At 35.5% G+C, this 26,218-nt stretch overlaps 1 protein-coding gene across 50 annotated transcripts in view; it reads right to left on the bottom strand.

The window, feature by feature from the left end:
• Positions 1–26,218, bottom strand: part of EMSY (EMSY transcriptional repressor, BRCA2 interacting) — a 104,775-nt gene that overhangs the window by 12,980 nt on the left and 65,577 nt on the right. For 31 of the 50 annotated variants that reach the window (XM_015115228.3, XM_015115231.3, XM_015115230.3 and 28 more), the window contains 7 exons: positions 25,438–25,587; positions 22,661–22,831; positions 15,703–15,839; positions 12,364–12,537; positions 10,507–10,705; positions 2,891–3,055; positions 1,002–1,157 (listed from right to left, as the gene is read on the bottom strand). In XM_015115228.3, coding sequence (XP_014970714.1) covers positions 1,002–1,157; positions 2,891–3,055; positions 10,507–10,705; positions 12,364–12,537; positions 15,703–15,839; positions 22,661–22,831; positions 25,438–25,587 — 1,152 coding nt within the window. The remainder of the gene's footprint in view (positions 1–1,001; positions 1,158–2,890; positions 3,056–10,506; positions 10,706–12,363; positions 12,538–15,702; positions 15,840–22,660; positions 22,832–25,437; positions 25,588–26,218) is intronic. The other 19 variants (XM_077963880.1, XM_015115234.3, XM_077963909.1 and 16 more) reach the window with 1 other exon arrangement.

The raw sequence follows: 26,218 nt of genomic DNA, 5'->3' as shown, positions 1-26,218 counted from the left end.
CCTCTGACACCCAGGCTGGAGTGCAGTGGCACAGTCTCAGCTCACTGCAACCTCCGCCTCCTGGATTCAAGGGATTCTCATGCCTCAGCCTCCCGAGCAGCTGGGACTACAGGCGAGCGCCACCACGCCCAGCTCATTTTTGTAGTTTTAGTAGAGACGGGGTTTCGCTATGTTGGCCAGGCTAGTCTCAAACTCCTGACCTCAAGCAATCTGCCCGCATAGGCCTCCCAAAATGCTGGGATTACAGGCGTGAGTCACCACACCTGGCTAAGGTTTTCTACTTTCTGAAAAATATTAAAAGGACTGGATTTTACTTCTTCTTTCCCCCTTGACTCACCTTCCCACAAAACTAAAAAATCTAGATGCATAAAAATACTTATTCGAGGACAGGCGCAGTGGCTCATGCCTGTAATTCTAGCACTTTGGGAGGCCAAGGTGGACGGATCTCTTGAGTCCAGGAATTCAAGACCAGCCCGGGCAACATGGCAAGACCCCATCTCTACTAAAAATACATAAAATTAGCCAGGCATAGTGGCACACACCTGTAGTCCCAGCTACTCAGGAGGCTGAGGCAGGAGGATCACCTGAGCCCAGGAAGTTGAGGCTGCAGTGAGTCATGACTGCACCACTGCACTCCAGCCTGAGCAATGGGAGTTAGACCTTGTCTCAAAAAACAAACAAACAAACAAACAAACAAAAAGCAAAACTCATTCTTAGACAAAAGATACTTTATCCTCTCCCTACAACTGTTGCTGTATATTCACAGTTGTTATTTATGGCTGACTTATAGTTTTATATTACCTACAAACTTTGTAACATCCTATTTTTTTTCCTAGTCATTAAAAACAGGGTAAATCCCAAGGATGTTGTGAATTTGCTCTGAAAACAAACAGGAAAAAAGCTAAAAATATAAAGAATATATTCTCCCCCAAACAATCATCCCATGAAATCCAGAAAGGTAGTTCTCCTACCTTAATACTATGTTTTAAGAGGACACCTACCAGTAGTGATGTATTCAGCTACTAGTTCTGACTCTACCACAGCAATTGATGGACTCTCAGGAGAATGTCTCTTTTCCTGGGTCATCTGAATAGGCACTGCCATTTGACTCAGGTCAATAGTGGGTTGTCTTGGTTTAGATTCCAATTTTTCCTTTACTGCATAAAAAAGTCAGGGGAAAAGTTAACTTTTATTACAAACAAGTACCAAAACCAGAGTTGTCCACAGGAATAATGAACCAGACCTCTGGGGTGCCACACTTGCAGTGACTAAGTAGACAGTGAATTGAAAAGAAAAAAGCAGATTGCTATGTATGGCTGTTTAGTGCACAACTTGCATAACCATACTCAGCAGCCTAGTAAGAAGGACTCACATACAATAACACAAAAATCATCTCTTTTTTATCTCTAAGCCAAACAACTGAATTTTTCTCTTGTACACACTCCTTAAGGTATTTCCTATACCCTTCCTCAAGGTATTCCCTGTGGCCTTGAGTTCATCAACCTAAAAACAAAGGGTGAATAAGCAGTACATAATATGATTTGCTCTAGGACATATCTACCCAGAATAGCACAACACAATGACCAGTTTAATTTGCGCTATTAAAAATTCAAGATATCTCCAAATGAATGTTACAATATCTTCAACAACTCCTAAAGAATACAAATTTTCATGGTTAGAAAAAAATGGCTTCTCTGTTTCTACAAAAATGTCTGATACAATAGTCTGGAATCAGAATGATTTCCATGAATAGATTCACTTTCTATATACCTTGTTATCAACTTTTCTACAAAATCTATATGTTCAAAGTCCCCACCTCTATAAGGCATTAACAGAAATGGCTGAGTATGTCAACGACAAAGAACTGAAGAAATCCCTAAGGTCAAAAATAACACCGACAGGATGAACCAAAGACTTACATTAAATGCTAGTAATCTTTGGATCAAACAAGGTGGAAGTTACAATAAACGGTAACCAGTAACTAAGTCCACTGAATGTTCACACCCACTGAGTACATAACCTGACAAAAATCGAAACAATTAAACAAAATAAGTAAAACAACAACAACAAAAATACAAAAGTCACCCTACGAGTAGAGAGGACATTGAACTAGGAACCAAAAGATGAGTCTCACTCTGCCACTAATCAGCTGGATAACCTCTCTAGATCTCAGTTTAGTTATCCATAAAATGAAAGAGTTGGATGACATAATTGCTAAGGTCATTTAAATACTCTGAAAATCTTTGACCTATTATAGTAGAAAAGTCAGTACAACTTCCACAGGTTTGTTCTAGAGTTTATCAAAGATATTTAGTAATTAGAAATACTGATAGGATCTTGTTATATGAGGACAACTTTGCATGACAGCTCAAGTGGCTAACCTATACTATTCAAAGAAATAAGTCTGAAGATAAAATTAAAACAAATCAGAATGTTAGCAAGGGCCACTAAAGATGTTTTGTGCTTTACCAATATCAAGGAGGATGGCAAGGCCCTTCAATCTGCCTCCTGCTACTCTTAAATGCAAGTGGCAACTGTACTGTATCTAGCCTTGTGCTTAGAAGTGATAGAACTACTCCTTTCTAGTGCTAAGAAACAATAGGACTCTCCATTTTAAGCAAGAGACAAAGAAGACAGAGCTGTCAATTTTTTTTCTCCTTTCTACAGATAGTCCATTTGTACTTCAATATTCCTGTGCACATCTTATTGAACAAGTAAACCAGACTGTACCAATGATTATAGACAAGTCCAGAGGGGGGAAATGTGCTCAAATAATAGCAATAATAATAATAATAATAATAATAGTAATAATCATAACAGTGGTAGTATTTTAGCACAACCCATCTCTAGAGAAAACATGCTTCATTCAGTTGAGCATGTGAATTCATACCTGTTGTCTGTTGGAGTTCTAACAGAGCTTTGATTGTTGAAGTAGCTGATTGTGATTCACTGGATACATCCTGATAAATTATGGTAGGGCTAGTCTCCATTGCAATCTCATGTTCTGACCAATCCTGACGCCGGGAAGCAATTACATGAACTACAGGCTGGGAATCTGTTTTATATTAGTTAAAAAAAAACAAACCCTATAAACAAAGTTTCTCTTAAAAAAAAAAACAATTTTTTTTTGTCTGTTTGTTTATCTTTCTATTTATTGTAAATTACATGCTTTATCTCCCCAAGAAGACTATAAGCCCCTAGAGGGCATAATGTCTTTCACTTCTGAATTCACTCATTCATTCACTCATTCATTGATTCCACAAACTGGACACTTACGTGCCAGAATCTAGATATGGCATTGAAGATATAAAGGAGCTCACAGAATAATCAGAGGATGCTCAAGAAGCACATAGTCTGGTTGGGGAGACAGACATGTAAAAAGACAAATTACAATTCAATGTGATAATTGCTATTATAAATAGGTATGCATATGTGTAGGTGAGTGCGTGTTTGTGTACAGTAAGAACAAAATGCTGTAGGAGTCTTACTTTCTCCAATGCACCTGAAAATATGTGTTGTATTACAGCCTGAGCATTCTGTCAACACTTACTGGATGGCTGAATTACTGAAGGAAATCCTGTTCACTGCCAGCAAGAAAAGACAGATGACCTAGAACCAGCACGATACAACAGGACAAGTGTAACATCTGGAGCTCAAAGTCGTGGGTTATAGCCCCAACTATATCAATTATTAGCAGGTTGATTCTTTGGGTCTTAGTTTCACTATTTCTAAAATGGGAATAAAGTTACCTCTCTTCCTCATAGGATTTCTGAGTATGCAATGAAATGATACATGGAAATGAGCTTTATAAACTATGAAGGCCAGTAGAAATGTTATTATTGTTTCTTTGTAGCTTGTAAGTTCTCAATTCTAAGACCGTTTGTTAGTTTCAAAATAAGTTATAGCTCTAATCCAAGGCTTATTATATTCATGCTATACAGGTACACATATAAATACTACATGTGCATCAAATCAAGCAACAAGTTATTTTTTCAGTTTTCCACCTATAAAATAAGCAAGTTAGACTAGACTATTACGAACTTCCTAAACTCCTTTGTCCAAGACACCATAGAGGAAATTGTGGAGGATATAAAGGCATGATTCCTTCTTCTAAATTCAGATTATAATGGAGGAAACATCAAATAAAGATATATGGCTTTGTAGCTTCAGGCAAATATCAAACGATTAGGCAAACAAGACAAGATTAGGCAAACGATTAGAAAGTAAGAGGCTGCTTTGAATTGGGATGGTCAGTGAAAGCATCACAGAAGAATGAAAAGAATTCAAGTAGCTCCCAAAACAAGAATAAATATAATAAACGTTTAACCCTCTATGAACCTTATATTTTTTAAAGCCACAGAGTTGTTGAAAAATGTTGGGGCAAGGGGAACAACTCTTCCAACAAAACAGCCTTCCTGAAAAAAACAAAATCAATATACAATAGATCTAGAATTTTTAATTACCATGAACAAACTACATTTTTCTCCCCAAAACTCCAGGTAGAATATATGCCACACTAAAGAAAAATAATTTTCCATTAAACTTCCCCAAAAATACAGAAGACTGGACGCTATCCTGCAATATCAAATGCCATGTGAAGCACCGAGCAGGTTTTATTTATTCATTTTAAGTAGATATGTAGAATTTAAACTTAAGAGAATTGATTACATTATGAAATCATTCCTTTTATATAACTTAAGCTCTCAAACTTAAGAAAATTTCATAATGATATAGGCAAAGAATGACTTTGCAACCCAACCCTACAAGACACACTGAATATCCACAAAAAGGCAGGGATTGTGTTTATAGAAATAAGGTAGAAAGAGATAGGAAAAAGGGAAAACAAATTTCCATAGGAGAGCATCTATCAAAGACCATTATCCCAAACAACATCACCTTGTAGGTACTAGAGAGATTGCTACATCTCTGTCTATACTTAGAAAGAGCAGCTGACCATCATAAGTATCACTGTAGCAACCCTGTGACACAAGATGAGTGTGTGAACCTACTTGAAAACCCGTCTTTAAATGATTCTCTCTCCTACTTTTGGCTTATGCTTAGACCTAAATGAATCTACTGTCTATCAAGTCATGGAATGCAATGACTAGGAAATCAGGGGCTTGATCTCACCAGTAACACGTGCTTATGCAGTGTGCACTCATCTAGACTTCCTGCGTCTCTTGCAGATGGTAGCCTTCTGTCCCTCAGATGTCTTTCTGAACTGAACAAGTATTTATTGGATACCTACTACATATTAGATACTAGAGATACACACTTTAGCATTATACTCAAAGGCAGACTCAGACATCTCTGTGGAAGAATATCTCCTATGTCTCTATTATAAATGGCCTATATCATGCTTTCATAGAATCTTAAGACTTCTCCATTAGAAGTGATCTTAAAGTTTGTCTAATGCTGCCATCAATCTTATACTAAAATCTTCACAGTGTTCCCATGGGTCTGAGAACTCTAGCACCAAAGTACTCACTACTTTCTAAGACAGTTTCCTTACAACTCTGCACAGTTACGACAATCAGAAAGTTTTTTCATATTGAGTAGAAACAGGTCTTGTTGTGACTTCTACTTAGCACTTCTATTGTCTGTTCCTGTATCCACAAAGACCAATTCTTTTCCTTCTTCCACATCACAGTCCTGAAGATAACTGACAAAAGCTCCTATGTTCCCACCAATCCAACCCATCCCCATCTTCTCTTCTTCATGATAAATATCCTGTTTCCACCAACTATTGCTCATACAAAGTGATTCCAAATACCTTACACACCTAAATCATTGCTTCTAAATTAAACCTAAAGTATCTATATCCCTTTTACGATGTAATATATACCTTCCCTCTGAAGCACTGTCATAAAGCTCAAGGACTTCACAGTATTTAACTGCCTAGACAGCAAGGCCCAAAATGTTCCAGAGAACATTTGTTCCTCAAGATGTTCTGCAAAAAAGGGTTCCATGGTCAAAAAAGTTGGGGAACATTTTATATTGTATCTTCCACTCTTCATCTTTCATATACATATTAGCACATAATTGCTCTGAAAAGTTCTGCAATAAGTATGTTTCTGCTCAACCTAGATTTATTCCCCACCCTCACCTTGACCTACTGAGATCATGAAACTTAAGAAAGAAATCATTCTAGAAACTGACTTATGACTTACTCAAAGCAATGTCTTTACAAGATACATTTTTATACTTAACTCATGCCTTATTCCATCATAAATCTCTGCCCTTGGTTTTGTCTCATTTTCTTCCACTTCACTTAATATAATCTTGTATTTTAATCCACCTTAAAACCTTTTGGAAACAAAGTATAATATAAATAATCTTCAATACTTGTTTAAAAAAAATCTGGAACACATTCCCAAATACGTTCTAGGCTACCCCATTCCCAAATGAGAAAGGGGAAAAAGCCTATTTAGGAAAAAAAGCACAGGAACAATATGACGCATGATCTGATCTTCAGTAAGTGACCAAGGCAAGGATGGCCTTAATCCATTAGGTTTGGTCACCTAGTTATCTATCCATATCTAGGTGTATACTACTTACTACTTAACAGGCCCACTCACAAGGTTAGGGGGAGCTCCAGAAAAAAAAAATTTGGACTCAGGCAACAAAAATGAGTTTATAAAGTGCAGCTTAACCCAATGCCACAGTTATTATGGTAGATGCTCTGCTACTTTTTCATTCGGTGAAATTTTTACTGATTATCTTCTCAGTCCTAACTGAACTCTTTGATAAATACCAGATATGTATGAAGATGAATATGATCCTTAAGCTTGAGAAGCTAGTAGCTTAGTTGAAAAGAAAACAATTATAATACACAAACAAACAAAACATACAAAATGAAATGGTCAATGTTAAAAGAGCTGATGCACAAAGCAATATTGGAAGCTTAACACAGAAGAATGAATCCTCGCAGGGTGATCAAGGAAAGTCTCAAAATAGGGTGATGATATTCTAGCCTATAAGGAGACAGTTGAGGAATAAAAATTTCTCTTCCTTCGGGGTGGAGGACAGTAGGTGAAGTTCAGAAACCACAAGTGGAATCAAGGCATTCTCTTGGCATACGTTGTCCTTATTCCAGGACTTGTGTAGCAGAAGTCACCAGAAAAAGGACCTGAAGTCAAGAAAAGATTGATTTTTCCTTAGAGTAGAATGCCAACTATTAAATGTGCAAAGAATAATGAACTTAGGAAAATCATCTACGGATGCTAAAACTACTGGATAAGTGTTTGATGAGAAACACGATATTTATATCATGGACCTTCCTACAAATTACTATTAATCTCAAAGGGAAACATGTTAACTTCATAGTGGAGAAAACCAGACGACATCATCTTAACCAAGTGATCAGTGTGAACGTCATCTATGCTGGGACAAGCTGGCATCATGTTTCTCCTGATAAAACTGAGGATATAACATCCTATCTGTGGAATTCCCGATGAATCTAATCATGAGGAAACATCAGACAAAACCAAACTGAAGAATATTCTACAAAGTAACTGATCTACACTCTTCAAATATCAAAGTCAAGAAATACAAAGAAAGGCTGAGGACCTATTCCAGGTTAAAGAGAATTAAAAAACCATGACAGTTAAATGCAGCTAAATGCAGTGTATCTACCTGAATTTTATTGAGTACAGGTGAAAACCATAAAGAATATTATTAGCTAATTAACAATATTTGAATATGGATTGTAAATTAGATAATACTATAACATTAAATTTCTTGACTTTGATAATTGTATCTTAGTCATAAAAAGAAGAATCCTTAAGAAATATAGGCCTACAAATTTAAGTAAATATAAGAAACATGATAGCTCAACTTACTCTCACATGGTTAAGAAATTTTAAAAATATACACACACACAGCAGAAGGAGGGCAGAGAATCAACAACAAAGTAAATGTGGCAAAATGTAAATAAGTAGTGAGTCTAGGTAAAGAGTATACACAGGAGTTCTTTTTACTATTCTTGCAACTGTTCTGTAATTTTGAAATTATATCAAAAGAAAAGGTCACTTTAAAAAGAAAAAAGTGGCTAAAAACTACAAAAGCAACAATGTAACAGAAAAATAAACTGCTATATAGTACTTACATTCCTAATAAGTAGGAATATTCTCACATACTTTGAAAATCAGCATGACCTGAGACTAACCAACATCTTAATCCCTTTCTCTTTAAATCACAGCATATATATTCCCAGACCTAGTCTTTGTAAGAATGTAGTAAGCAGCTATACAAGGCGATAAGGGGAGGGGAAAACAGATTATAAAAATATGCTTTACAGTCAACTATGCCTATTCTAAATTGTGAAATTTTCTGTTATAGAATATTTTAAAAAGTAATATACAATGAAAGATATATTAGGTTGGTGCAAAAGTAATTGCAGTTTTGCCATTAAAAGTAATGGCAACTGCTTTTGCACCAACCTAATAGAAGAAATAAAAACAGAAGACACAAACTTATGTCCCATTCTTAGAATAAAAACTGAAGATTCGGTCGGGCACAGTGGCTCACGCCTATAATCCCAGCACTTTGGGAGGCCAAGGTTGGTGGATTACTTGAGGTCAGGAGTTCAAGACCAGCCTGGCCAACATGATGAAACCCCATCGCTACTAAAAATACAAAAAATCAGCTAGGGATGGTGGCACGTGCCTGTAATACTGGCTACTCAGGAGGCTGAGGCAGGAGAACCGCTTGAACCCAGGAGACGGAGGTTCCAGTGAGCTGAGATCGCGCCACTGCACTCTAGTCTGGGCAACAAGAGTGAAACTCCATCTCAAAAAAAAAAAAAAAAAAAAAAACCCTAAAGATTCAACTAATGAAATAGCATGTTTGGGAAGTACTAATTGGTTCACAGATCTCTTAGGAAAGGACTAACAATTTCAAAGGATAACCTGGGATTATGTATATACAAACTTCTATTGTTCATGTCCCCTTTTTGCACCAACTCATACCAAACATTTTATCTGCCCTCTTTGAAAATATATCTTGAGTGCAAAAAAGGCCAGTATTGCTCAAGAAACTGCATACCAAAAGAAATGATTGGAGAATAAGTATCAATCAAGTGTAACCAGCAGACAATTGACTCATAGTCAATACAGAATGATAAAGTCCATCTTAGCAAACAGATTCAGAAAATATTACTCTCACTGATAATATGCTGAAGGAAACTATCCACTCTCTATAATGAGGGCAATATTATGTTTGTTAAAATCAACATTTTCATTTATTTTTAATTGATGAATTTTCAAAGAACATTTTGAATGCTTTCTTATCCTGTCCTCTCCTCACTGGAGTGTCAACTTTCAGTCTTTGGCATTTTTTTATTTGTTACTAATAAAATTCTTATACTAGAGCTGTATGTGTCTTTTTTAAATCGTCTATTCTAGATCTAGATTTTATACTCCTAGAGGGCAAGAACTATATTGTACTCCTCTGTAGGGTCTAGCATAATGCTTAGTATGTAGTATAAACTAATCAATAATTGTCAAATTGAATTAATGGACTAATCAGCAATGTGAACCATGTAAAACTAATCTGGGAAGACTCCACCAAAGAGTTAAAATACTCGTGTTTGCACAATCTGAAGACTGTGTATAAGAAAAGTGAAGTTGCTAAGAAAGCACTCCAGAGAGAATAATGGGGAGGCAGAGAGAGGGAATGGAGAGAGTGTGGAAAGAACAAGGGAAGATAAACAGCTTTGCTTAGATGCATCAGAGTACATAAGCACAAACATAAATGTACCACCTAACAATAAGAACAATTAAGATAACTGAGAGACATGAGTACTAGATTTGTAGAAGGTCTCAAAGCTTATGATCATGAGCTTATTTCAAGAGATTTCCTAGAAAAGTAACATAATTCAAACAGCACTGAGGACAAAGAGTTTCCTGCTGTAGAATCTAGCTTCATAGTTCCTTCCGTATAATTAGGACAACCATATGATTATCTGGGATACTTTTCAGAGTGAAAGGGAGTACTTTAATAATTGTGCCAGAACAACATAAACTAGGACTTGTCCCATGCAAATAGGAATGTATAGTCACCCTACTTACAGCCCACTTACAGTCTACCTCTGACCACCTTGATTCTTTCTCAGGGTATAGCAACAACCATTTCAAAATATATATTCACTTCTTTGCATACTTTTTCTCCTACTTACCCAAACCAGAGAGGAAGAATATGAAAATTACCGTCTGGGAATCATAACTCTATCCAGTTTAATATTACCTACCTGACAGATTCATCATCTAAAGTTAATTATTTGATGAACACATTCCATGCAGGAAAGAATGGTAACCTTTACCAAAAATAAAATTTCAGCTCACCGATTTAACATCAAACAACAACAACAAAAATAAAGCCAAAAGAATCGACAGAGCATACAAATTTGTTGTGAAATGCATAGAAGCAACCTCTAAAACCTCTATTTTAGAACTCAGGCACTATGTCAGTAGTACTTATATAAATCAGAAGTAAAATAGATCTTACCTTGGGAACTCTGGGAGGACTCTGTAGAAGAGGAACTACTATCTGTATAATTCTGTGGTTCTTCTTTTCCTTCCTGAATAGATGAATTACCAGCCTCTGCTACCCTGGATGCTTGCTGTAATGTTTCTGTTACTAGTTGTCTTGTTTGTTCACTAACGACTGTCGCTTGAAAAGTCACTGGTTTGGGTTTAATAAGAACCTAGGAGAAAAGCAGAAATATACTGAGATAAAATTTTAGAACACGATTTAAAAATGCTAAACTTCTAGGTCATAAACTGATATTTTCCTGGTATGGAAAATATTCTGTAAATTATGCTTTTTAGGCACAGTATTGTTCATCAAAGAGTAATTCAATCTACAGACAAATTACAGTGTAAGCCATATATAGTGTTTTAAAGTGGTACATGCCAGACTGCAATAGCCATAATTCTGACAAGAACCTTTGTGCCTGTTTTCCTATGACTTCAGAAGTCATTTTAAAATCTGTAGACTATATAGTAAAATGATATCCACAAGCTGAGGATGGCAGAACAAAAAGACACAAGGAGTCTAGATTCCCAGTGGAATGTTTGTGCTGCAATATCAGTCCAGGACTTCCTCCCTCTGAACTTTTATTAATATAATAAAAATAAAACCCTAATCTATTTGAGCCAGTGTTCTTCAAGTTTTTTTTTATTTCTTTTTTCTTCATTAGAAACTAAATCAAATTCCTAATTGACACACCTGCAAAAAGTAAAACTTGCTTGGGACCTAAACTAATCTTTGAAGAAACCCCAGATGAATACTGATTTGACAACTATCAGAAGCAACATGGAACATGTGCTAGATCAACTCCTGGTAAAAGTAAAAAACACTGAAACAAGTGAAATGGGAGAAAATTTTCAAACTGGGACATTCTACTTCAAAATCTGAATTCCAGGAGTTAACTTCAATTGGAGCTACGGAATAAAAACTATTAACTCATCACAATTATTTTTGTTTCTACCATATATAAGATTCTAAAATTTCTCAGACTCTATTAAGTTACCCATTTCCAAGAGTTAAGAAGGAAAACATGGTTTATATCATACTCTAGATGATGAAGCAAATGAAATTATTACAATTGAACTCCATAGGCAATTTGGACTTGTCACAAAAGCTTATATATATATATATTTAAGATATGTAAAGTATTTGGCTATAATTCTGAGGAAACAGACTCTAAAAGTAAATTAGTAGTTTATAGGTAAATTAATACCTCTTATACAAATTCTAGGATGGCATTTCTCAACCAAAACTAATACTGCTTCCCTCGATATTCTCAGAAAAGCAAAATACCTACAAAATAAACAGTAGCCTAGCAACATATGATTAGATCCTGAGCCTCAAATTCCAAGGCAAATTTTCAGAAAAGTTCCCTTATCTTCTATTCATTGAAAAATAAATACATCTCTAGCTTATCTATTGTTCAAGGGGTCAAGCAAAGCTAATTTTATAAGTAAATAAAATGCTTTTGAAGGCCATGGTAGCTTATAAAAAGTAAATATTTTTCTTTGAGTGATTCTGAATGACTATGATCCTCCCTCAACCACCCCCCTCAAATCACAAAATACACCTTCAGCAAATTGTATTCCCAGGAAATTATTTCCCCATAATCTTTGCTGATAGCACGACATAAACATTTAGATATCTTAAAGAAAGTACTGAAAAGATAAATAAAGTTTTGACGATACGTGAATAATTAACACATTCAAACGTAACTTTTAACAATCTGATTTCTTAAAGATTGCTGATCTTTTCCTTCAAATTTCTACCCAGGAATTTTAGGAATTGAAAATATTTAAGAGCCAAGAAAAATCATCATATCTTACAGCATACCTGTGTTTTCCCTTGCTGCCCATAAACAATTTTTGTTGGGATGATTTTAGCTGCTGGTTGAACTGTGGAACCTATTCCTTTTGGCTGCGTTACAATCATTTTGGTGATGGGTCTTGTAGCAGTGAGGATAGCTGGCTTTGCTCCTGTTGGCACTGTCTGAATAGTCTTTTCTCCCTAAATTGAAGTCAATGATTACATAAGAGATTTATATGCATATAAATGATAAGTCCTCTCACTGAAAAATCAGTAAGGTTTTACCAGGATGATGAAAAAGGGGCTGTAGATTATGTAACAAAGTATAACGTTTCCAGGAAATCAAAAATCCTAGACTTGGTCGAAATGATCTAGAAAGTCATCTGACCAACTTTCTACCCAAAGAAGGAATTAATTATTCTCTGATGAGTGAATTTTTTAAAATTACCACATGCAAAAATACTTATTACACTGTCCCATTCACGGAATACAAATAATAGTCAGAAAATTCTGGAAGAAGGTATAGTACACTGTTAATGCTTGTCTCTAAGAATTGGGATTATAAGTCTTATCCCCCAAATACATATTTATTTTCTAATATATTTGAAATAAATATTTGTGTAATTAGAAAATTACTGTGCAATATACCAGTAGCTAAATGTACACACATAAAATAAATCCCCTAAGTTCTACATATATGAAATTATAAGGATATATATTAGAATGTCTACATGAAAACCTACGGGCAAGCAAAATCAGCAGAAGTATTAACATTCTTTCTAAGGTTATATATAGGAAAAATTTGATGAACATATGCCATGAGGAAAGAATGTTATATATTGTTAATAATATATAAGGTTATATGTAGGAAAAAAGGATGGGAAAACTCAGTGCTTCCTATGTTTTACTATTCATATATTACTAATATCCTTTTAGTCTATTAACTAGATAGCTTATATCCATTAACTTTTCATCATTTTCTATGCTTTCATCTACTTTATTCTTAAGTACCATTTTCTGGTCACTCATGAAATCAACATCTTTTTACATGAACTTAACTAAATTAAGTTCAAATACAGGGACTTTACTAAATTATTACAATTTTTAAAATTAAAATCCATAAACTTAAGACGGAAATGAAAAGATCTGAGAATGTGCACCTCATCAGTTTTCCTTAATTTTTAGCCAGCATCATCTAAATATGTGCCTATCTAAACTTAGCAGCCAGTAAACACAAAGCACCCAGGTGAGCTGACTAAAAAGCAATCACTGTGAATTAGAGCTAAATATAATTACAAAAATCACAAGTTTAACTATCTGTTGTAATTATTTAAGGGAAACATGAAGCATCTGCCAATGGTGTTATTACTTATTTCAACACATGCATACTCTTCACAGCGCCATCTCTGGAAAGAGCTCTAGTTCATTTGCCAAGAGCCACTAGTTTGCAAGTGAGCATACCTATCTATTAAATAGCTCAATGGACCCTGTCCGAGTATGATGAGCCATTTAAGCCAAACAAAACCAACTAGCGGCCTGTTTTTCAAAAAAGCTCTTCTGATGTGTGTTGTGGGCATGCACAGGTGAGCAAGTGGTGAGTAGAGGTGAATGTGCCTATTTGGTCTTTGGCAGGGGTGGCAGGGGCAGAGTCTTGCTCTGTCACCCAGGCTGAAGTACAGTGGCAAGATCTTGGCTCACTGCAACCTCTGCCTCCCGGGCTCAAGTGATCCTCCACCTCAGCCTCCCAAGTAGCTGGGATAACAGGCATGCACCTCCATGCTAATTTTTGTAATTTTGTAAAGATGGGGTTTCACCATGTTGCTCAGGCTGGTCTCAAACTCCTGGGCTCAAGTGATCCACCTGCCTTGGCCTCCCAAATTGCTGGAATTACAGGCATGAGCCTCCACACCCAGCCCAGAAAACGGTCTTATATGTTGATTTGCTTGTTTCACTAGCACTGCCTGTGTCAAACAGTTGTTATCAGAGATATCTAACAGCTATGAATCATACATGACTCTCAGATCTTTGTGACCACAGGGCCTAGAATACAAAGCAGCCCCTCTTACATATCAAGTTCTTTGAAATTGCAAACCACATTACAAAGGGTTCTGAAAAACTGAATTCTAATTCTGCTTTACTTTTGGCTTACTATGTAAATTCAGGCTAGGAACAATCTGTTTTCCTACACATTGAAAAAATCTAATGCTGGACCCCTACCAATGAAGCTTTTATGAGATCTACTTAAGTGAAGTATAGCATTCCATGTTCTAGTGAAGTCAGACAAGGTAGGGACACTAACAAGCCAAAACAGTTAAGTACCAAGAATAACGAGAAGAAGAAAATCAATGATTGAGGATGTCTTATGTGCCAGGCCCTATTCTAAGCACTTTCACAATAGCTACCAGTTACTAAACAACCTCCCTGGTAAATATCATCAACCCCAATGTACAAATGAGGAAATTAAGAATGAGAGAGGTTGAACATGTTACCCAAGGTCAAACAACTACAATATAAAGAAACAAAGCCCTGGTTTGTCAAACTCCAAACCTTCTACCAACTGCCTTCAGAACTATAAATAAATCTGTTATTTCTTTGATTTTTTTTTTTTTTTTTTTTGAGGCAAGGTCTCATTCTGTTGCCCAGTCTGGAGTGCAGTGGCATGATCATGGCTCATAGCAGCCTCAAACTCCTGGGCTCAAGTGATGCTCCTACCTTAGCCTCCCAAGTAGCTGGGACTACAGGTGCATGCTACTACACCTGGTTAATTTTTTAAATAAATTTTTGTAGAGGTGGGGGTCTTGCTTTGTTGCCAAGGCTGGTCTTCAATTCCTAGGCGAAAGCGATTCTCCCACCTCAGCCTCCCAACCAGCTGGGATTACAGGCATGTGCCACCACATCCAGCCTGATTTCATTTTTTAATAGCTCAAAGAGGTAAAAATGAAAAAAAAAAAAAAAAATGAAAGTAACAAATTCCTATCAATTAGTCTTAATCCCACATATTTCTCTTTGCCCACCCTAAGCCAAATACTAGGTCAGTATCTATTGACCATAAGCTGGAATAAAACAGTGCTCCAACAGAAATCCCCCTACAGTTAAGCCAATGGAATTCTCTTTTTGGACAAAGCTAAGCATCTAAATCATGGTCACAAGCAATTTAGCTATGAGCAAGTATGAGCAACATGCTTTAGAAATTACTGTGAAAAATGGTATCAGTTGGTGGTGCTTTAACAGTTATTATATCACAGCAGTAGTAAATCAAGCCATTCTGGCTATTGTAGGGTTCTCAAGTCCTTGTGCAAATATTTATATAGCTGGTCTTTAAACCCTCTGTGAATTGCTAAATCTGCAGTTGAAGCTCTTACTTACTCCAGCATTTAGCAACGTTGTGACAACATTTTTGCCCGGGAGGCCTTGAATGGTCGTTCCTTTTCCTGTAGTCTTTTGCACAACAATCACATTGGGCTTGGAAGTCATTGGGATTGTAGTGATTTTGGTAGTTGTTCCTTAGAAAAGGGGGAAGAAAAGGAGGCCTGAGTTAAGGACTAGAGACACTTGGTTATTTCTATTTATATTATACACAATTAGTACATATAGTAAATGTCATTCCTAGACGACATGAAAGCTGTCATGACGATGAAAATGAAGGCTTGGAATAGTAAGTTATAAGTCATACCAGAATGAAAGAATATTAAGAATTGACTCTTAAAGCAGTCATCTTTTTAGAATCTGAGAACCTATACACAAAACTCAGAATCAAAAAACATCAGTTTCACCATCAATATTCTTTGACTAGTTAAAAGAAACAAATCAGAATCTATGACATATATTTCCCCCAGACCCAGTATTATATCTGTGACTGAAGTGATGGGAAAACCCTTCAAAAAAGAACATGAAGTAAATACTTAAATTTACATAATACTAGGTTCTAGAAAAAACGTATGACAAGAAATAAGCCATTATTTTTCTGTGATTAAAAAAGACAAAGTAGGCCAGGCATGGTTGGCTCACGCTCATAATGCCAGCACTTTGAGAGGCCGAGATGGGTGGATCACCAGAGGTCAGGAGTTCAAGATCAGCCTGTCCAACCTGGTGAAACTCTGTCTCTACTAAAAATAAAAAAAAAACTAGCTGGGGGTGGTGGTGGGCACCTGTAATCCCAGCTACATGGAAGGCTGAGGCAGAAGAATTGCTTGAACCTGGGAAGTGGAGGTTGCAGTGAGCCCAGATCGTGCCACTGCACTCCATCCTGGGCTACAGAGTGAGACTCAATCTCAAAACAAACAAACAAAAAAGACAAAGTAAATGATATACAAAACAAGTCACAGATTCACTGTATGCTTCTGTAATCTGCAGCACTCTGGAGAGTGTGAGGATAAAACTCTAATTTACATATATAAACTTATATTGTCAATTATTAAAATCTATCTAATAGGTCTATACCTACTGATCCAAACATAGTATTACTTTGCCCTCTCCCACACATCTTTCCATAATTGGCTTCTCTTCTACCTATCAAATCTACCTTCCAACCTTCAGATGTAAATTCTGGTGCAAATCTTTGATTTATTCCTTGTCTTCTTCTCTTTTTCAAAAAATTTTATTTTTATTTTTATTTTTTTAAGGCAAGGTCTTGCTCTGTCACCCAGACGGGAGTTGAATGAAGCAACCACAGCTTGCAGCCTTGACCTTCCGAGCTCAAGTGGTCCTCCCACCTTACTCTTTGATTTTTTGTAGAGACGTGGTCTCACTATGTTGCCCTGGCTGATCTCAAACTCTTAGGCTCAAGTGATCCTCCTGCCTCAGCTTCACAAAGTGTTGGGACTATAGGTGTGAGCCACTGTGCCTGGACTCTTTTTTTTTTTTTTTTTTTTTTAAGAGAGACGGGGTCTCACTCTGTTACCCAGGCTGGAGTGCAGTGGCATGATCATATCTACTGCAGGCTTCAACTCTCGGGCTCACACAATCCTCCCATCTCAGCCTCTTAGGTACCTAGGACTTCAGGTATGTGCCATCATGCCTGGCTAATTTCTGTATTTTTTGGTAGAGATGGGGTCTTACTACATTGCCCAGGTTGGTCTTGAACTCCTGGCCTCAAGTGATCCTCCTGTTTCAGCCTCCCAAATTGTTGGAATTACAGGCATGAGCCAGCAAGCTTGGCCTATTTCCCCATCTTAACTCCCTATACCTCTCAACAAGATGAAAGCCCCTTAATCTCCACACTGTACCTTTTTATGATTCCTCAGTGCTTAGGACAGTGGATGACAATTACATTCTTAAAAAACTAAATTTATCATGCCAAGAACCTGGAACATGTCAACTGGTTAAACTCCCTAATTTCCCGTTTCGTCCCCAGTTCTAACTTTCCCTCATGTTTCAAAATCCTATTAATACATAATCTGTCCCTTAATCTACCATCTTAATCTAATTAGCATGTACTCCAGAGTACACACCATAAACTTTAATCTAACAAGTAACTTCTTCATTATGGCTTCCCGTTACCTACCACACAAAGCCCAAACTCCTCTGCCTAGCTTTCCAGGCTTTGTCAGACCTTAATTTTTAGAATTAACTAACATACACCTCTCCTTTAATGTGCTGGTTTCCACATTGGTCTTTGAGTATACAAATTCCAATGCTACTTTTGCTGCTGTAATTTCCTCTGCTTATGAAAAGAGGCATGTCGAGTTCTTCTTCTACAGGCCTATATATCATCTATCAAATGACTAAGCACAGAATTATTACTTAATAAAAACATGAGTAATATGTCTTCAAAAAATAAACACAATTTTATTATTTTCCACTGGAAAACCTTAATATTCCATACTTAATTTTTTTAAACAAAGTTACACTAAGAATAAGAATATTCTAGCTATATGTTAATTTTGGCAATACTGCTACAAAAAATGTCTTTATAATATACTTGCCATTATATAATGTTTCATTAGTCCAAGGTAACATGCTCTGAGGTTACATAAAAGAGCATTTTAACCTATGAACTAGCTTCACAACTTTTTCCATTTATTTGTAGTCTCTAAATAGTCAGCTGTTAAGAATTTCAAAAACCAAGCTGCCCATGATTCACTTATACTAACTTTAACTCTTAATTAACTTTAATCCCTCACATGTGATTAACTCTATAGACCTTTCTGACACGGTTTCATACAGACCTCTTTTGACATGATTTACTATGTTTTTGACTTTATGCTAAAGTACAAGGGCCACTTTTTGACAAAACTTGCTTAACAAATGAATTATATTTTTACCTACTAAAATGTCTAATCCCTTCCATTACAGAAGTTTTTCAATTTATATGATAGTTGCAAACCAAGTCCACAAGCTTAACAAAATGTGGTGGGCGGGGTGGCAAATGCCAGAAAATAGAAGAAAAAGGAATAGCATAAGGAAAAGCAAGTCTAACATTATATTAAAATAGAATATAATTTATAATTGATACAATGATCAATTATAAATGTCTGAAATTCCAGTGAACATGTTTCTATATTAGGGGATACCTACATTATATTGAAGAAGTATTATTCATTACAAAAAAGTCACCTTCTGTGCTTTCACAGTAGACTGCCGTTCCCATGTTACAAAAGAATTATACAAATTCACTTGCTTAGCATTCTTTAGGGCAGATAATAAAACTCATGCATATATTCCTCTGTATCACAACACACAGCAGAGTATCTGGCTTGTAGCGTATCAGAAGGACCCACTTATATAGTCTTCACTTATAAAACAATCGAGATATAATGGGTGCAAATAACTGTAAATCTCATTTGGATAATAATCAACTATGATATTGATGCATTTCAGGCATTCTTATTTTTAAAAAAGATTCCTGTAAAAGTTTGGGCATTATAATAGGTAGGCTTAAAGAAGAACACAAATTTATTGGCTCAGATTTTACTATTCTATTTACAGATTCTAAAATTACCTGATAATCTTGGTCTCTTAGGTGAGGTTTTATGTTGCTTTGCTCAAAGAATGAACGAATGAAAAAGTGCAAAAATAACAGCTTCTTTCCTGGACACCGTACTAAAGATCAGTAGAATTAAAGTTTTGCTATTGTCACAGGTTCTCATAATGTCCCCAGAATCAAGGTAGTGAGTTCAACTCTGAAGAATCCAATATAATTATTCATCTAACCCTCAACAAAGCTCACAAAAAAAGTACAAATCTGATAATCTAATATATAAACATGTAAATAAATATTTGATTCTATAAAATCTGAATTGGCCAGGCGCAGTGACTGACGCCTATAATACCAGCACTTTGGGAGCCCGAGGCAGGTGGATCACTGGAAGTCAGGAGTTTGAGATCATCCTGGCCAACATGGTGAAACCCTGTCTCTGCTAAAAATACAAAAATTAGCCGAGCGTGGTGGCAGGCGCCTGTAATCCCAGCTACTCAGGAGGCTGAGGCAGGAGAATTGCTTGAACCCGGGAGGCAGGGGTTGCAGTGAGCAGAGATCACACCACTACATACATTCCAACCTAGGTGACAGAGCAGGATTCCGTCTCAAAAAAAAAAAAAAAAGATATGAATCAACTCTAAAGATAGTCATGGATTCCATTTAACTGTTTGCTCTAATAAAAAGAACAAAGTGATCTTTCTAGAAAGTACTCTAGAAGCATTAAATTGCATCCTAGGATATTTATACAGAAGAAGTAAGAATTCCACAAAATAATTTATGTATAATAATGTTCATCATAGAATTATTTATAATGCCACATACACACACACCCACGCACACACACACAAGACAGCCTGTAAGCAACCTAAAACTTGCTACGATAAGAAAATGGTTAATATGAGGAGGGGTGTCAAAATACATTTACTAGCATGGGAAAATAACATTACTATAGGAAACAAGGATAAAATCTGACTATATTGGATCCCAATTTAAAAAAATATATACACACACACACATTTATACAAATAAATGAATAGAAAAATGAATAAAAAGAAATATACCTAAATTTTAACACAGTCCTATGGATAGTAAAAATCATAGGTTTTTAATTTTCCTTGAACCTTGCTGTAGTTTCCAAATTCCCCCACAATGAGAGGGAAAGAGTCTTTTTTTAAGTCTTCTATTCTTATAGCTAGATGTGTGAGTGTATTTTAAGAAAAGAGCCAGACACAGTGGCTCATGCCTGTAATCCCAGCACCTTGGGAGGCCAAGGTGGGCAAATCGCTTGAGCTCAGGAGTCTGAGACCAGCCAGGGTGACATGCAAAACCCTGTCTCTAGAAAAAATACAAAAATTAGCCAAGCATGGCGGTGTGGGCCTGTAGTCTTAGCTACCTGGGAGGCTGAGGTATCAGGATTGCTTGAGCCCAGGAGGCTGACACTGTAATGAGCCAATCACACCACTGCACCCTGGCCTGGGCAACAGAGTGAGACTTTGTCTTAAAAAAAAAAAAAAAAAAAAAAAGGAAAGTACTTCTTTTTTGTTTGGGGGAGATGGGATCCTAGAAAAAGCATCTGCTCATGGATGAAGACAGAAAACTGTGTAAATTCATTCAACCAGGCTTATCAATAAACAGGCAATGAAATGCTTACAATAAACAGTTTACTATAAACAGGCAATGAAAGATTTTAAAACTAACCTATAATCCCAGTATCATAGATCAACAATAATATTATAAAATAAGAAAACTGTCTTTATAGAGAACAGTGAGATGTAACACAGGATCAGTTTAGAGCAACCAGAAGAAGAGAAGTTCTTTGGAATAAAAGTGTCAGTGAAGCAGAGATAGAGACGTAATGAGCACCATGCAATGAATAAAGTTGTTTAAACTGTATGCCAAATATATCCTGTAATGCTGGAAAAGTCTCTACTCATGTACACTCATGCACTTGAAGTAGCAACTAACCATGAACGGTTTTATAATTCAATACAAAGATGGATAACACGTTATACCTGTATAAGATACATAAATTTCAAATGACATCTCTGCTTTTAGGAAAATGTGCTTGCTTGTATTGCTCTAACCAGGTACAAAGCAGCTACATTATGAATTAGGTCTGAAAATAGAGGACTTGTGACATATAAACATTCCTTCAAGCTATATGAAACTACAAATTCACGTATAAGTACAGAAAAATCCTTAAGGTCATAAAAAACTACCTACCAATGAAATACATGATCCCTTTTTGACAAATGTTTGAGTAAGTGCTTTATACTATGTAAAGATACTGTCAAGTAATAAATTATAATTTAAGTTTTAACTGTTATTTAAAATATCCTCTTAAAACCTGGAGTACGATGATTCTTTCCCTACCGGTTTCACCCTCCTCAGTCTGGCAAACATTGGATTTTCTCACTTACATTTAAAAGTAGAGCCAAAATTAACAGCTTTAAATATAGCACTTTATGCCAATACCATGCTCTACTTTGCTTTTTTATTTTTTAACTCCCTGAGTTATCAGCAACATCAAATTACTGCCAGGAACTTCAATCCCTTGACTTTAAAATGTTAGAACAACTCACCTGGGGCATACAAAATATGACTCGTCTACAAAAATGTTAGACAATTAAAGTCTACAGTCTTGCTTAATCAGAGATTATTTACATCGTTTTAATTAAAAATAATAATCGATGAAAACAGATGCCATGTTAACATTCCACATTAGGGTTCACAACCCAAGAACTGCAGAGATTAATGAGCCAATAAAAACCAGGTATGGTTTCCATATACCAATAAATAGGCAGACGGTTGGCTTTCACTATTAAAGTAAAATATTTCTGAAAAGCAAAGTTAATATAAATGGCAAAAAGCAAATAAACTATTCAAATATTTTTATTTTTAATAAACTAAAGTGACATTAGTAATTGAAATTATGAGATATGTTCCCAAAAACATATTTAGAACAAATAATAATTCTTCCACTTTCTAACTCTAATTCGTCTTGGACAGGTCAATTTGCTCTCTCTAAACCCAAATCTATCTTCCTTTGTAAATTTAGCACAACAGCAACCACCTCAGAGTTGTTACGGGGTCTGAATGGGTTGACAAATAGGAGAATACTTTGCAAATGAAAAATCTCTATGCATATATAAACTATAATCTTTCCACTCTGACTAAAAGCAACTAAAGGTTCTTTCCATTTTAAAACTATCAAAAGCTTTATATGTGAATATTGAATATTAAAACTAAAAACTATATTTAATCATGAAACATAAGGACTAAAACAAAGCTTTAGATTTCTAAGCAAAACACTGAGATCAAATATAATCCTTCAATGAAACAAGTTCTTTATTTTTCTCTCAATGAAGGCCACCTATACCTTTAACATATTTCAGATATACCTACCAGAAACTATATTACTGCTAATTATCTTGCCCCCCAAGGTAGCTAATGATTTGGGTACTACTGTAATGATGCTACCACTCGTAGTTTTCACATAGGTTGCAGCTCCAGGGGTTGCAGCCATCCGACCAATGGATGGGCTCACTGTTGGCCGGGTATAGGTTGCTTGTGTGCCTATAGAAAAGGAAAAGCCAAAAGAAAAAGTTGTCATTGCTTATAGAACAACGATAACTAATACAGTTTAACTGTAATTCAATATAATCTATATTGCTATAACTTGAAAATGGAATTTCAAGGTGTCAAGACATTAATTTATAATTTTACAGCCAGTTTTCAACACATATAGCAAGTACTACAGCCAAGTCAATTTAATTTTACACATAAAATTTTGTGATGTGTTGCATCAAATTACTAACCCAAGAAAAAGTAGAGTTAACTCTGTTCCCTTCTTCCACTACCCTTCTTCTACTAGTTTTATGCCAAAAGAAACGAATTTAATCATCTTTCCTGCCAGAGTATTTTGGATATTTCTGTCATCGATTTTAAGGTCTCTGCATCTGTTTTATGCTGTCTTAGTGCCAAACCCAATGTTGGCATTGAGCAAATAAGGCAGTATTGTTTGTCTAAAATTTTACAAACTTTCATTGCTTTGTAATCTGCTACCCTCTAAATACACATCCGTCTTTTAAAGGGTTGGTTATTCTATCATTTTAGTAAAGATTAAAGTTAAAGCTGCCTAGAGTTGCCAGGAATGTTTCTCTTTAGCCTAAAATTTTCTCTATTTACATATTTCCTCAACTTTAGACCTGTTAGACTATTTTTCTTCATGTATCTCAAAAGATTTTATATCCTTCCCCACTATTTCTAACTCTTTTTTCTTTTCTCCAAACAGGAATTAAAAGCTAACTACATGAGTCTGTTGTAGTTTCTCACAAATCCAGTAACTCAGAAAGGCTATTCCTAAATTAAGCATCAATGCCTTAGGGAGAATGAAAAAAAAAAAAATGACTAAGATAACATCATCTTCACTTGAAGAAATTTCTTTCATTATATGATAATCAAATTCATGGACCACTTTGATAGCCATTTTCAACACTCACCTCCTCCCCCGCAAAAAATGGTTTTACCAAGTTATTTACCTTTGAAAAATACAACCATTACCCAAAAAGGGAGAACGGGAAGAACAACAAGGAGAATTAGTTTAGATTGGTTATAAGCATACATCTGAATGGAAAAAAAAAACAAACCCCACAAAACTAGTGCAAAGTAAATATGCCATATGGATACATAGTTTTAATTTGGCAAATTACATCTGGAAAAAATTCAAATTAAGTTTTTGTTTAAAAAAAGAAACACTTATTATAACACAGACACATAAACATAGACAAAATATTATTTTTCACTACTTTTCCATAACATGAGGAATCACATATGCATAACACTATTATCTATTTAGAAAAGTTTAGGGGAAGTATAATAGAGTTAATACTAAAGAATAATAGTGTTTAAAAGCACAGGCTTTACATAGAGACAGAAAGCAGAATGGTGATGCCAGGGATTGGAGAAAGTGGGGAAATGAAGCATTATTGTTGAATGAGTACAAGAGTTTCAGTTTCGGAAGATGAAAATGTTTTGTAGATAGATGGTGCTGATGGTTATACAACAATGTGAATGTACTTAATGCCAATGAACTATACATTTGAAAATGGTAAATTTCATGTTATATATATTTTACTGCAATTTAAAAAACAAAAGCAAGCACAGGTTTTGGAGTTAAACTGGTTCAAACCCTAGTTCTGCCTATTTTTGGCTATGTTACCTTAGGCAAGTTGCTGAAAATGGAGATGATAAAGCCTAAAGGAGACTAAGTGCAATGTTTGTAAAGACCTTTACACACTGGCCAATAAATGACAGCTTATAAGCTTGAGACAGGTATCATTTTACACTATTTAAATTCTGTCATCTAAACACTAGCCATCCTCAAAACATTTGGTTAAAGAGTCATACATTTAAAATAACAGTAATGGCTAATTATAATATTAATAGTGACAACTATTGAGCACTATGCTGGGGACTTTCTACATACCTGATTTCATTTAGTACTTATAATAACCTTATGGTATAGGGATTATTATCCCATTTAAATAAACAGGAGAAAAAACAAAAACAAATAAACAAAGAAAAATATTTAGAGGGATTAAGTAATCTGCTCAAGGCCACATTTTAGATAGTGTTACTATCCAAAATGTTCAACACTCACTTCCTCCAGCATATGCTGGTTGCTTGCCTATCAGAGCACAATGCCATTCTGTGCTTCCCTCGGTCTCAGCAATGCTTAGTCAACCGTAACGTAACATATACGCTTCTCAACTTCATCAGAGTAAAATCCTTGTGGGTTGGGTCAATTTCATTCAACAAATCCTGACTGAGCACCTACTTACAGACTAGCTCTGTATATATGGTAAATAAAATGGAGATGGTCCCTTACCCTCATAGAGCTTATGGTTCAATAAAAGGAACAACATTAAACAAACCAACATACAACTAGATAGGTAAGAAATTATGGGAAGTGCTATCAACGAAAAGAACAAAGGATCATCAGAAAGAATAACAAAAGAAAGTTAACATCAGGGTGGTAGGGGTGTAAGAATCAAGAAAGGCCTCTTTGAAAAACTGTCTCATAAATCTCTGTATCCCAAGTGTCAAGTATATTGCTGGCATAGAGAAACAATTTGATGAATGTATGATGAATAAATGAACTGATGCTCAAGAGAACTTACCAGTAGGAGTGGTTACCAGTTTAGTTGTCATAATTGCACCATTACTGCTAACCACCATAATAGGAGAATTGCTACTGGTGGGTAGAGTTGCTGTCACCGGTTTGGGTAAGATTTTACTTGGTTGAACCTGTTGTGTGATGATTTTAACACCTTTGAAAGAAGAAAGATAAATCTCAGCACAAATTATTTTTAAATACATGTCCCTTATACCAACCCAAGAGGGCAGCAGTCACACACATTTACTCAGTCTTGCCTAAGGAGAAGTTTTTTTTAATACTGATGAAACTAAACTTTTATTCCTCAAATTCCTATCTTTCTTAGTTTATTTCTCATTTCAGAAATGCAACTAAAACACTTACATTAACAAAGTTCATAAAGAAAAACAAATCTTTTGTCTATGATTGTATTATATAAGAGCTTTCAAACCAAATTATACACTGGACTTGAACTTTACAGGCAAATAATCCTTTCCATAGCAATACTTAGGATGGCAGGACTAGCGTAAGAGGTCAAAAACAAAAGGTAATGTGCTTTTATGTATCCCCAACTTCGCCAAAATATTTGTACAACTCCTTAAACTTACATAAAAGCTGTTGAAAAATATAAAGACAAAGAACATTTTTGTTTGAAATTTTTAATTGCCTTCTTTTAAAATAATTTTTAATAGCTTACTTTGTCAAATACAGGATACAAAAAAAGATACATTATTTTTCTACCTATACAAAAAATGTGTGGACAAGAACTTGAAGGTGATAGGCAAAAATAAAATTAAAGTGCTACG

Source organism: Macaca mulatta, chromosome 14 (genome assembly GCF_049350105.2).
Source record: "Macaca mulatta isolate MMU2019108-1 chromosome 14, T2T-MMU8v2.0, whole genome shotgun sequence".
Lineage (NCBI taxonomy): Eukaryota > Metazoa > Chordata > Mammalia > Primates > Cercopithecidae > Macaca > Macaca mulatta.
This window is presented reverse-complemented; position numbering and strand designations above follow the sequence as displayed.